This window comes from Arachis stenosperma, chromosome 7 (assembly GCF_014773155.1).
Source record: "Arachis stenosperma cultivar V10309 chromosome 7, arast.V10309.gnm1.PFL2, whole genome shotgun sequence".
Lineage (NCBI taxonomy): Eukaryota > Viridiplantae > Streptophyta > Magnoliopsida > Fabales > Fabaceae > Arachis > Arachis stenosperma.
The window spans coordinates 23,555,440-23,568,967 of NC_080383.1; the positions used below are offsets into that span (position 1 = coordinate 23,555,440).

The 13,528-nt window shown below is 36.1% G+C and overlaps 2 protein-coding genes across 2 annotated transcripts; one reads left to right on the forward strand and one right to left on the reverse strand.

The window, feature by feature from the left end:
• Window positions 1–3,489: 3,489 nt before the first annotated feature.
• LOC130939574 (uncharacterized) lies at window positions 3,490–7,176 on the reverse strand. Its single transcript, XM_057867667.1, has 6 exons — window positions 7,096–7,176; window positions 6,706–6,910; window positions 4,278–6,122; window positions 3,970–4,174; window positions 3,728–3,867; window positions 3,490–3,644 (listed from the first exon to the last, which is right to left on the reverse strand). The coding sequence occupies exons 1-6, from the start codon at window positions 7,174–7,176 to the stop codon at window positions 3,490–3,492; spliced, it is 2,631 nt and encodes an 876-aa protein (XP_057723650.1).
• Window positions 7,177–7,758: 582 nt separating this feature from the next.
• Window positions 7,759–11,977, forward strand: LOC130940285 (U-box domain-containing protein 4-like). Its single transcript, XM_057868387.1, has 4 exons — window positions 7,759–8,001; window positions 8,528–8,808; window positions 9,094–11,148; window positions 11,244–11,977. The coding sequence occupies exons 2-4, from the start codon at window positions 8,533–8,535 to the stop codon at window positions 11,301–11,303; spliced, it is 2,391 nt and encodes a 796-aa protein (XP_057724370.1). The 5' UTR covers window positions 7,759–8,001; window positions 8,528–8,532; the 3' UTR covers window positions 11,304–11,977.
• Window positions 11,978–13,528: the final 1,551 nt, after the last annotated feature.

The following is a 13,528-nucleotide window of genomic DNA, read 5'->3' on the forward strand; positions in this document are numbered from 1 at the left end:
TGGGAATTGATTCGTTTGAACTAAGCATTTCCATTTGCTTAGATAATTGCATTTAGATAGGATTCATATAGTTTAGTTGCATTCAACAAATGTCATAACCCTTAGTTCCTTCTTATTTTAGCATGAGGACATGCTAAGGTTTAAGTGTGAGGAGGTTGATAAACCCCATTTTTAGGGTTTATCTTGTATTGAATTTAGGGTATTTTGATAACCTTTTCTCGCATTTGACCTATGAATTGGCATGGTTTTGTAGTCTCTCCCGTATTTGTGCCTAAGTGTAAAAACATGCTTTCTAAGCCTTATTTTGATGAATTCTAGTTCTTCTTTGATTCCATAAGATGTCTTGATGTGTTTGCTAGTAATCTCAGGATGAAATAGGTTAGGCATGGATCAAGGGAGCAAGGAAGAAAGCATGCAAGTGGAGAGAAGCACAAAAAGCCAAAGAATTGATCTAGGCCATGCACGCGCACGCGCACAAGGCGCTCGCGCGCACATTGCAAAACAAGCCAGGGACGCGCACGCGTACCGTACGCGCACGCGTCGATGACGGCACATGACCTCATTAATGCAACACGTGCCTGGCGATTTGGGAGGGTTTCTGAACCCATTTTTGGCGCCAATTGCTAAGGGAAAGGAATATAAGGATGAAGGATTAAGGGGAAGGCATAGAAGGAATCAATTAAGGAAGTATATAGAATATACTTAGGATTAGTTTAGAGTTTTAGAGAGAGAAACTCTCACTTCTCTCTAGAATTAGGATTAGGTTTAGTTCTTAGATCTAGGTTTTGATTCATCTTCTCTCCTACTTCTACTTCCCAATTCATTGTTGTTACATCCATCATTCTTCTACTCTTTTGTTGTAACTTCCTTTATATTGTTCTTATATTTTGTTGTAAATCTACTTTTGCTACTTCCATTTTCTTTCAATTCAATAAGAGGTAATTCATAATAATTGTTCTTCATTGTTTTGCTATTGTTGAGCTCTTGTTTTTGTAGTTGTAGATTCCTTTAATTCTTGCATTTAATAATGTTTGCTTGTATTGCACTCTATGTGTTTGATGAAATGTCTCTTCTAGATGTAGTGTAGGTTTTGTACCTCTTGGCCTAGGGAGAGTAATTAGTGACTCTTGAGTTGTCTAATTCCTTTGTTGATTGATAATTAGAAGTTGCTAATTGATTTGAATACCTCTAAAGCTAGTCATTCCTTTAGGAGACGATTAGGGCTTGAGGAATCAAATTGATTCATCCACTTGACTTCCCTCCATAGTTAGAGGTTAACTAAGTGGTAGCAATGAACAATTCTCACCACAATTGAGAAAGGTAACTAGGATAGGATTTCTAGTTCTCACATCTTGCCAAGAGCTTTGTTAGTTGTTAGTTTATTTTCATTGCCATTTATTTTTCATACTTCTTATCCAAAACCCCAAAATAACTCATAACTAATAACAAGACACTTCATTACAATTCCTAGGGAGAACGACCCGAGGTTTGAATACTTCGATTTATAAATTTTAGGGGTTTGTACTAGTGACAAACAACTTTTTGTATGAAAGGATTATTGTTTGGTTTAGAAACTATACTTTACAACGAGATTTCATTAGTGAAATTCTAAACCGTCAAAAATCCAATCATCACTGCGACGGCCGAAACTTTGTTGGATTTTTCCCTTATTTTTTTCAAAAGACTTAATTAAAAATCTAATTTTCATTTGATTTTTAGATTCGTCACCGATTTTGGAACAAAATGTTTTTACTTGAGAACCTGACCGACTTGGCTTTCGGTTCTCAATTCGACTGGTCAAAGCAATCAAGATTTTTAGAATTATGGTGCAATGTTACTAAGACATTAATGAGTTAAATTTTCAAGTGATTCCGGAACTTGCAATCGAGTTTCGAACTCATTTCTAAACTTAAAATTACCCTAAATTTATTCATGAACTTAACAATTGTCTTCCTTAAAGTATTTTTCGACGACAGATTGATGACGTATTGACATGATTGGACGAAGACCATGCCGGACTTATAAACGTCATCATTTTCTTTCTAAAGTTGAAGATGAAAGTGAACTTGGAAAAATTCTTCAGTTTTTGCCCTTTCTTCCTCTTTTTCTCGTTGAATTTTACCATAATGAGCTCTCCCTTCCTCTCGATAACACCACCTCCGTGGTAGGCGACTAGCATGGAAGCGGAAGAAAGCAGAACAAACCGTCGAATTTTGGATCTTTCTTAATAAATTGTTTCAGATAATTGATGATCACACGGTTCTCGACATTTTCAAAGTCATCGAAAGGGAGAGAAGCTAGCTTAACAGCGATGGTGACGGTAGTATGTCTGGCAGCGAGATCCGGTGCTCTTATTGAAGAGAGAGGCGTCGATTTTGGGAGTGATGAGGTGGCAATGGGTGGAGTGAAAACCACGTCATTTCAGTTGTATTTGTTGCCAGAAACAAAACGACGACGTTTACAAGTTTAATGTAATCTCCGTCCAACTATGTCATCAATCTATTGTAAAAAAATATCTCAAAAACAATTATTGTTAAGTTCAAGAACAAATTTAGAGTAATTTTAAGTTCAAAAATGAGTTTAAGACTCAATTACAAATTTAGAGATCGTTTTAAGATTGAACTTGCCATTATTTTTTAAAATAAAAAAAAAGCCCAAACTCAGCATTTACAAGGCTAAAGATGAGTTGCATAAATGGTCAACAGGAACTGATCAAATTTAGAAAAAGAGAACAGAGGACATTTGATCAAGTAAAAAAGTAGAACAACGGTGGTTGTTTCTATGTGAAAGCACCTTCATTCATGCAACAATCCTAAAGGCAGTCACATCTGAAACTTAATCTGTGTAAAAACATAATTGTTTTTAAGATAAACGATTCAAAATTCACTCCAATTATCTTGGTACTAATAAAAACACTTTCAATTTTTATTATCAATTAAAATATTCTCAAATTGTCTAAAAATATAATAAAATTATCTCCTAAATTTGACTCTTCTATTTTTTCGACGTAAATTTTAAGATGTGTTGTTTATGGTTATGGAGAGCTTGTATGTGTTTAATCAATATAGAGCCAATTTTTTTCTTTTAAATTCTAAAAGGGGAGAAAAATTGATGATCCAATTTGAGAAAAGATAAATTTAAATTCGAAAATTTACAAATTAGATGGTCAGATTTATATAAGTTCCAAGGTTCTGAAAACCGGACCGGTCATCAAACCGCTCAAGTCACTGGTTCACTGGTTCACTGGTCCAACCGGTCTAACCGGTGGTCCAACCGGAAAAACCGTTTTAGAATAAAATAATAAATAAATTATGAATAAACATCCTAAAATATAATTATGGTCTAATATAAAACTTAAAATATCTTCGAAATTTAAAACACTACATAAACTTTCATCAACCAAATTCATATAATCTTATCAAAATACATACTCAAAAGTTAAATAATATAAAGACATATCTAAATATTAAATCCCAACATCATGATTTATCAATCATCAAAATCCGCAAAAACTTGTTGCAAATCTGCTTCGGTGGGAACATCTTCACCTTCATTCCCACCCTCTTCAGCAGAAGAATCAACAGATGCAGCATAAAGACCACCACTACCACCGCCACTTTGATATAAATCAGCATCAATTTCACCTAATAAAATACACATGTTATCATTAGATTATGAACTAACTACATTGTAATACATCATTAGAAAATAAATATACTATACTCACGCAATAAGTCATCCACATTACTAGGAAGATCAGGCTCTTTCTCTACAACCTCTTCAGTCACCCAAAAGTCAACTAGACTGATGCTTTCATAATCAATTGGATCATATTGTGTCTTTTGCTTTCTTTTTTCTTTTTCCTTCCTAAAAAGTTAAATACAATGTATGAAGATTTAACAATTTACAAATTTGTTAAGATAAAGATTACGTATGAAACAATATGATATTTCATGAAACATATGTTACCTGGATTTAAGACGCAAATTATAAGTAACATTAACAATGTCATTCAGTCTATCATGCTCCAATCTATTTCTTCTTTTTGTATGAATCTGGTCAAAAAGACTCCAATTTCTCTCACACCCAGAAGAAGCAGATGCTTGGCTAAGAATGCGAACAGCTATCTTTTGTAAACAAGGAGCAGAGCTACCAAATAACCTCCACCATTCATCTACCAATTATAAAACCATAACATATTAGAAGTTATCAATTAAGAACATAGGAGCTTAAAACAAGTTACTATTAAAAAAACAAATATTCAGCCATATTCTTACCAGGCTTAAGTTGAGATGCAGCTCGAATAGCTTCTGGTCTATCAAAACTTTCCTTCCGATCTCTATATAACTGTATTTCCTTCATTGCATCAACTGAATCCAAATTGTTACACTTGCAATACGAGGTAACAATATCAAGCAAACCTCGCATAACATCAGGTTCTTCCTTAAAATTTTCATTAAAAAAGAATGAAGGATTCAGGAAGTAAGCTGCCGCATGAAGATGTTTCTTCAAATGCTTGTCCCATCTTGAGTTGATAATATCTGTGTACGGCTGATATGCAGTCTTGTTTTGCCTAAACATCTCTTTAATTGCATCTTCTGCCCTTTGCATTCCTTCATAAACATATCCCAAAGAAGGTTTGTCATCGCCATCAACAAGCCTCAGCAATTTAATTAGAGGGCCCACAAGTTTACATACAGTAAAGCAATCATCCCAAAATTTGCAATCCAAGATAGTAGCACTCACAGCTCTACCAGTAGCACTCCTTCCTAATTTGTGATCAGTGAAAATTGAATCTACAACCAATGCTTGCAAATCCTTTTTACGTTCAAAGATGCTCATCAATGTGATAAACACAGTTGCAAAACGGGTGGGACCAGGACGTACAATTTCTCTCCAATGAGGTTTTTTTCTTAGCCAAGATAAGAAAACCGTATGATTGTACACAAATACTGTGATCTTTGAAGCGCGTGTTGCAAGGTTAGAAATATGCGCCATGCTGCTTATATCTTTTAAAATAAGATTAAGGCAATGAGCAGCACATGGTGACCAATAGATATTATCATAGTTTCTATTGATAAGCCTACCAGCAGCAACATAATTGGCCGCATTGTCAGTCACAACATGCACAATATTATTAGGGCCAATCCATTCAATAACCTCAGAAAACAAATTACACAAGTGTTGGGCATTTTTAACAATACTGGAAGCATCTATTGATTTCACAAAGCACAAACCTTTAGAACAATACACCAGGAAATTGATTAACGTCCTTTGTCTTTGATCTGTCCAACCATCAGCCATGAGGGTACATTCAGTTTCCTTCCATGCACTCCTATAACTATCAACTACCATTTGACCTTCTCTTTTAAGATCAGCCAACAAGTGAACCCTTAACTTGTCATAAGAAGGACCCTTGTAACCAGGTCCAATACCAGCAACACCATCCAACATATCTTGGAAAAATGGCGACATCACTGCATTAAATGGAATTTTACAATCCATCATCCACCGAGCAAACCGTTTATCAACCTCGTGTATCGCCTCTTTGTTTTGCAAAACACTCCTAATACTTGGTTGAGCTCCTGGCGTCGTTCTTGGTGCAAACATAGCAGGAATGACTTTGGCTTTTTTCTTTGGATCGCCTCCAACCACTTGCTGACTCGAAGTACGCTGCTGTTCTTCTTGGGCTATTGCTTCATCAATTGCATCCTCTACCTCATCACCACCCTCTTCACTAAAACTAACTTTTCTTTTGTTTTTGTTGGTCTGAATTTCTTTCAACAAGCTTTCCATCTGTTTCTCCACATCATATGGAACTTTAGGACATTTTTTCACGTCTCCAGTAATCTTTGCTAGATGTTTCTTCATCCGGTGAATTCCACCTCCATTGAAAACTTGTAGACAAAATAAACATTGGTATTGTGGTTTTCCATTCACCATTTGTAGAGCAACATATTTCCAAGCTAAATCTGTTTTTTCCCGTAGGTTAGAAGAACCTTGTGACTGACTATCGTTAGCACTAGGGGGATTAGGATTAGCAGCATCATTTGAATTAGCAGCATTATTCACAGAAGCATTGTTATCAGCAATTGCTTCTTGATTAACAACATTATCCATAACTGAAATTAAAAACAACAACAACACAATGAAAAATAAAAAAACATCAACAAGACCATATTACAGCAAACAAGACAGATATCATATTGCAACAAACAAGACAGATACAAAATTAAAAACAGCATTCAGCCATTCAGCCATTCAACAAGACTACCTTTTTTTTGTTTCCATTAACATTCCAAAATTGGTCCCAAGACAGTGACCAAGAAACACAAACACAAACACCAATTCTGCCTACAAGCTACAACAATTCTACCTACAGCATACATGTTTCTGTTTCTGTTTCAACAATTCTGCATACAAGCAACAACAATTTTGCCTCCATTCATGTTTCTGTTTCTGTTTCAACAATTATGCATACAAGCTAAAAAAATTCTACCTCCCGCCATGTTTCTGTTTCACTATCAACTAAGAAAAAAAAACTCCCTAGGTTTGAACAGCAGACGAAGTTCACAGTTTCAAGTTCATGTTTCTTCAGAAATTGAAGAGGAAGTTCAGTAGTTCACAGAGGAAGTTCACCGAAGAGGCGAAGAACGAAGATTAGCAGAGCAAGTTCACAGAACCTGAGGACGACGAGACACTTACCTGGGTTCGACGGCCGGCTTCCGGTGTTGAGGACCACGCGACGATGAAGACGATGAGAGGGCTTTTTTGTTGAGAAGCTGAAGAGTGAAGACGATGGAGGGGCAGGAGGGCTACTGGTGCTGGGGAACCAGGCGACGGCGGCGGCGCTGACCACCTGAGACCGCGGCGACGCTGGAGGGCGACTGGGCTGGTGCTTCTCAGATGGCTAGGGTTAGGTTAGGGAGTGAGACTGAGATTGTGAGAAGCAAGAAAGAACTGAGGAGAACGGCTGGGGGTCGAGGGAAGGGGGGTGAACGAGCGGGTCGGGTCGGGGGGGAAATTTTTTTTTTTTTAAAATAACGAAAAACGGCGTCGTTCATAAGAACCGGCCGGTCACCGGTCCGGCCCAACCGGCCGGTTTTCGGCCAATTCACCGGTTTTTGCCCAGTTTTCCTGAGGGCGGTTTTCACATGAGGACCGGACCGCTTCCATCGCCAGTTCGCAGTTGAACTGGTCGAACTGGCCGGTCCGGTCCGGTTTTCAGAACCATGATAAGTTCACAAATTAAAAGGTTGATTTTGTATTTTAAAAATTTTAAAATATTAAAATTATAAATTGGAGAAGCAATTTTGTGTTTTAAAAATTTTAAAAAGTTAAACTTTTCAAATCGAAGAATCAGATTTGTGATCTTCATATGAAAAAAAATACCAAATTTCATATATTATTAAAACATATTACTATAAACCCAATATTAAAATTAAAAAACGCCTCCATTTTTATTAACGTAATCATGTAAAACATCTCAATTTATAAATTTATATTTTTATCATATTTTTAATTAATAAAATAATTCAGATACAATTTTTTGAGTTAGTTTTGTCTTTAAGCGGAGTTGCAATTTCTTCTAAGAAAAAAAAAAAAAAAATTGGGTTGGAATCAGTTGCGACAAAATTTCGTACACAAGTAACGCGGAGAAGTAATATCTATGCGCTACTTGTTCAAAGCGTACTACAATGAAAGTCAAACCCAATACTCAATAGTCAGACACAAATGTCAAAATAAAAGAAAATCAAAGTTTTAGAAAAGTTCAACGCTTTATATGAACAATTTTCATATTGATATTTCGCTTACATAGAAATGTAGAAGCCATTTTTGAAGTCAACGTCAAAGGATTGAAAGGTCCCAACATAATTCACTGATTCTCATCATCTTCTTCTCCTTGTTCCCTACCGCGTCCCTTTCATTTCCAGCTGAAACAGAAGCCGGTGTTCTACGGTGTTTTCAACGCTTCTTTCTTTGCTTCATCCAATATTTCCGGTAATCCGCATGTTATTTCTGTTATACTGACCAATGTTGTTTAAATCATTTGAAAGTTGTTTGAAGTTTTTCTAATTTTGCTACTTTATTCAATTGTATGTATTGGTTGTGTGTCACTTTGATGATCTTGCTTGGTGTATTGTAGTGTTTTCTGTTTCTTGATTCTCAAATGAAAAATGAAAGCTTGACAATTTTCCTTTTTCAATTAGCTGTTAAGGTCTAGTTTGATATGATAAACATAGTTGAATCTGTTTTTACTCTTTGTTGAGTTGTGTTGAGTTGAGTTCAGCTTAATTATGTTATGCATGGTTGCCAATGATTACGTAGCTAGTTTCAAGTCTGGATAATCAAGGAGGAGAAAGTAGCAATAGCACATGTTGAAGAAAAATATGTTGTTCAGATGGTTTTATGTATTTTCTTGGAGTAGAAACAAAATGATAAATTTCCCTCCAGAAAATGTTAATTTTTTTGTTACACATATTTCAAAACTGATGCTGAGTGTTTTATTTTTTGTTTCTTAATACAGGTATTATGGACATATCTTTGTTAAATGTGCTCTCCAATGGCATATCCTCATTTTTGCATCCATCATTTTCTGGAAACATGAACTCAAAACCTGTATCAATGTATTGCCAAAGTGCAGAGCAGACACTTAAGTTGTTGAAGCCAATTATCGACACAGCTGTTCATTCTGATATATCTGCTGATGAAGAGCTTAGAAAGTTATTTGAGGAACTTAGTCAGTCTGTTGATGAGTTGAGGGAGCTTTTCGAGAATTGGCATCCACTATCCAGTAAATTTTACTTTGTAAGTCCTCATTAAATCCCTTAATTCACAATTAGAGAAGAGATATGTATTTTAAGGTGTGATCTTCAGTTTTAATTTTGGAAGGTAAGGAAGGAAAAAGCAAGGGCTTGAAGTAATCTATTTTACTCTCTAAGCCTTTCCTTTCCCTCCAAAATTAAATTTTAGAACTCGTAAAATAAGTTGAGCTTATATTTGCAGTGATTGATGAGTACTAACTGCTTTCTTGTAGAGTTTTCCTGTTAAGCATGTGTTGATTATCATTATTTCCTCTTTCTTGATCACTAGGTGATGCAAGCTGAACCGTTGATAGCTAGAGTTCAGTCTATAGGGTTCAATATTTTGCAGAAGCTGAAGGCTTCACAGCAATGTCTACCTGATGATTTGGGGCATGATATGACATCAATCATTAAGGAAGCTATAAATGAACAACTGGAAGGTGAAGGACCAAGTTCTGAGATTCTAGCAAATATTGCTGAGATCCTCGACTTAAGGTCTAATCAAGATGTTTTGATTGAAGCTGTGGCCCTTGAAAGGTTGAAGGAGAATGCTGAACAAACTGAAAACATTGCAGAAGCTGAGTATATTGATCGAATGATCTCTGTTGTGACTCGAATGCACGAGCGAATCATCATTCTCAAGCAAGCTCAGAGCTCTATCCCGGATTCGGTACCTGCTGATTTTTGCTGTCCTCTCTCTTTGGAATTGATGACAGATCCAGTCATTGTGTCATCCGGGCAAACCTATGAGCGAACTTTCATCAAGGACTGGATTGATCTTGGGCTCATGGTTTGTCCAAAGACTCGTCAGACTCTGGTTCATTCCAACCTAATACCTAACTACACTGTAAAAGCATTAATTGTTAATTGGTGCGAAACAAACAATGTGATACTAGTTGATCCAGTAAAGTCCACAAACATAAATCAACTATCTCTCCTTCATGGATCTATTGAGTCTGATTCAACCGAGGAATCAACTGTTAGAACTTCTTTCAGTGCAAACCACCAAGAGGAAACATCACCATTGCATCCTAGTTCAACTCCAGAAGATTCCTTTAGTGGCGTGGATAATGCACAGCATGTGGATCCTGTAAGAATATCATCTGCAGTTTCAGATGACAGGTCTGCTAGCTCGGACGAAGAAAGTGTGGATTTAGTTTCGCAATCATCAACTTCACCATCTAGAAGAGAAGCTTCAAATGCCTTGAGATCAGAGCAATCTCAAAACCATGTAAGAACTTATTCTGATTCCAGTGAACACTCTAGTGAAAATTTTCATCAAGGCATACAGGGTGATAGCAACAATGGTCCTCTTCCATCATCAACCAGTCCAATCCACAGTCGAGATGCTTCTGAGGAATTAGCTCCCGAGCTGGATGCTGCTGCCAGGCCAATTCCACAAGGTGAGCCCGAGTTTTCACCACAACTGGTGCAGCCAAGGTTTCCAAGAAAAACTGTATTACAACGGCCGTCAGAGAGGTTTGTCCCTAGGATAGTTTCTTCTCCTCCTGTTGAACCAAGAGGCGATGGATCCGGTATTGAATCCAGGGTTAAGGAGTTGATTGAGCTCTTGAAGAGCTCTTCTCTTGATACTCAAAGGGAAGCCACAGGAGAACTCCGCCTTCTTGCTAAGCACAACATGGATAACAGAATTGTGATTGCAAACTGTGGAGCCATTCCCTTGTTGGTCAATTTGCTTCTATCAACCGATACAACAATCCAAGAAAACTCTGTTACAGCACTTCTTAACTTATCAATCAATGACAACAACAAAAATGCAATTGCAAATGCTGGTGCAATTGAACCGCTGATTCATGTCCTTGAGACAGGTAGTGCAGAAGCAAAGGAGAACTCGGCGGCTACTCTTTACAGCTTATCAGTGGTTGAGGAGAACAAGATCAGGATAGGGAGGGCCGGGGCTATTAAACCTCTGGTTGAGTTATTAAGTAGTGGAACTCCAAGGGGTAAGAAAGATGCTTCCACTGCTTTATTTAACTTGTCAATATTTCACGAAAACAAGGATCGAATTGTAGAAGCTGGTGCTGTGAAGCACCTTGTAGATTTGATGGACCCTGCAGCCGGAATGGTCGATAAGGCTGTGGCTGTTCTAGCAAATCTGGCCACAATACCGGAAGGAAGAACTGCCATTGGGCAGCAAGGTGGCATTCCTCTTCTGGTTGAGGTTGTTGAGTTGGGTTCTACTAGAGGAAAGGAGAATGCAGCAGCAGCTCTTCTACATTTATGCGTAAACCATCCGAGATATTTAAACATGGTACTCCAAGAAGGAGCTGTTCCACCATTAGTAGCTTTATCACGATCAGGCACCGCAAGGGCTAAAGAGAAGGTATAGTTTTTTGTTTATGGTTTCATATCTAAGTTTCCTCTTTATCTTCTTTGTTTTGTTACAAAATGTGGTGACTGAGATTTGGTTCTGTTTAGGCCCTGTCTCTTCTGAATCATTTTAGAGATCGAAGGCATGGTGGTGCTGTGAGGGGCTGATTCTTTGTTACCAACTTCTACCATCCAAAAGGTTTTGAATTGACTCTTAAAGAATGTTGCTAATTTATATATTTTCAATTTCTTGTAAAGAGAATAAACATGGATTATATGTATCCTCTTGTAAACAAACCTTACAATGATGTGATGAAAAATTATACATGTAAATCTTCTTTGTTACAAAAACATGATGTCTAGCTTTTGTTGCTGACTTGTACAAGTTGTTCAATGACATTCAGTTATGTATTAACTTCCAATTCAGTTAGATAGGGATCTGATCCATCTGGACCTTCTCGTCGTCCTTCGATTTCAAAGGGGTAAGAAGGCAATCTTGAAGTTCTGAAAAAATGGTTGCCTTGATATCAGCAATAGAAACTAGAAAGCACTATATACTTAGAAATAATTGAAAGTACTGGCAGGGAGCCAATACATGTTGTATTAGATATTGCTTGAATCCCTATTGTTTGTATTTTTCATTTCATTTTTGAATATTTGTATCAGTATAGGTGAAGCTTCACACTAAGTAGCTAAATAATCATTGTTCTACAATTCTACATTGAGGCAATAGATTTATGACACATTAAAGTCTCTTAATTTATAGTTTAAGATTTCTTAATATTTGTTACTTCTGTTAATTTCATGTGTTGTTATCCATATCATGTCTTACCATATCCATGTATCAGTGTTGTTATATTTCAGCATCTGCTTGGAGCTTCTTAGGAAGATTTGGGCATTGTTTTCGGTTGTCTTTAACCAAATTCTATATTTAAATTTTTATATATATTCTGTTTGTTGAAGTTTTGGGTTCATCAATCATGTTTTAATATTTCCTTCCTTTTTTTCTTCCCCCTTGGATGAGGTGAATGCATAGTAGTGTTTCAAAAAGCTTCCTTACAATTTCTCCTTATGTAGTAGTTTTGGAAAGTTTATTCCGTTATTTTCTATACTAGCAGAAGTTATGACAACCATTTTTTAACATATAAATTGGAAGGAAAACTTGTAGAATAAGTATTTATAGTCATTGCCATTAAAATCTTACACTGATTAAAAAAATAGTCTCATTAGATTCTTGAGGAATCTTCTTCGATATTGAGCTAACTTTTATGATCAAATTAAATTTACTTAATTATAAATATTATCAAAATTTTAGATGGGTCACTCACGGATATGCTCATTAATGAGTCTCCATGGTTTATCTTTGGAGCTAGGCGATGGGAGGAGAACTAGCTGGGACAATAATTAGTCGCAATGTGGTAGCATGAAAGCATTTTTTTCAAGGCTTTTTTCAATTTCGAACCATAAAGGATCCATCATTAAAAAATGTGGATTTTTAGGATAGAATAGAGTGGGTTTGAAATTTTCAGCGGAAAAAAAATCTTTACCAATAAAAATTGGAATGTTAAATCAGGTCCACGGTGTCTTACAATTGGCTAAGGAAAGAGAAAATATTATTGTGTGAAAGTTTGATAAAAAAAAAAAAAAAAGTATGTTTACTACTAACTCTTTTGAACCATTTATTTGGTTTGTCTTAGTAAAGTTAATAGATAGATTCTGTAGAGTGAGTATTATTGAACCTAATGATAATATTTGTCTGTTTGTGTAGTAAGATATTGAAAGTGTATACCATTTATTTGTTGCTTGTGAATTTTCTTAGTAGTTGTGGTATATATGGCCTTATGATGCTGGTCATCAATGAACCTTTTTAGGCACTATAAAAGAACATTTTGAAAATGGATAGCTATGGCAACGAAAAAGAAAGAAGGCAAGAAGTGGCTGAGGTTTCTTTTCTGTTGTTTGCAGTATTTGGTTAGAAGGGAATCAACGAAATTTTCATAACATCGCGAAGATCGTTGTTGTATCAATAAAAAACTTCAAGGAATCGAATAGTAATGATTCTTATAATTGTTGATGGCAATGCAGAATTGACTAAGCAATTGAAATTCTTTTTCTCCCTTTATATGAGTTGTTTTCGTACTTCTTTTTTTATTTTCTTTCTTATGTTCATCTTATTATGTTGAGTTCTTTATGTTTTTTAAAAGAAAAAAAAATAGTCTTTTTAAGTGCTCAGAATAACGATAGGTTCGTGTGATTATTGTTGGATACACACAAAAAAATTGTGTTTCTCGTGTAGCTATTGGAAGCTATCGATTGGTTCGTGTGATTATTGTTGGATACACACAAACAAGTGTAGTTTTGATCACTAAGCAGTGAGGTTAGTAATAATTCTG

Excerpts from the sequence above, each read along its gene's own strand:
- LOC130939574 (XM_057867667.1), bottom strand. The coding sequence starts at position 7,176 with ATGGAAGCGGTCCGGTCCTCATGTGAAAACCGCCCTCAGGAAAACTGG. Across the intron at positions 6,123-6,705 it reads AAGCCGGCCGTCGAACCCAG|TTATGGATAATGTTGTTAAT; the intron begins GTAAGTGTCTCG and ends TTTTAATTTCAG. Across the intron at positions 3,645-3,727 it reads TAATGTGGATGACTTATTGC|GTGAAATTGATGCTGATTTA; the intron begins GTGAGTATAGTA and ends GTATTTTATTAG.
- LOC130940285 (XM_057868387.1), top strand. The coding sequence starts at position 8,533 with ATGGACATATCTTTGTTAAATGTGCTCTCCAATGGCATATCCTCATTT. Across the intron at positions 8,809-9,093 it reads TATCCAGTAAATTTTACTTT|GTGATGCAAGCTGAACCGTT; the intron begins GTAAGTCCTCAT and ends CTTGATCACTAG. Across the intron at positions 11,149-11,243 it reads CCGCAAGGGCTAAAGAGAAG|GCCCTGTCTCTTCTGAATCA; the intron begins GTATAGTTTTTT and ends GGTTCTGTTTAG.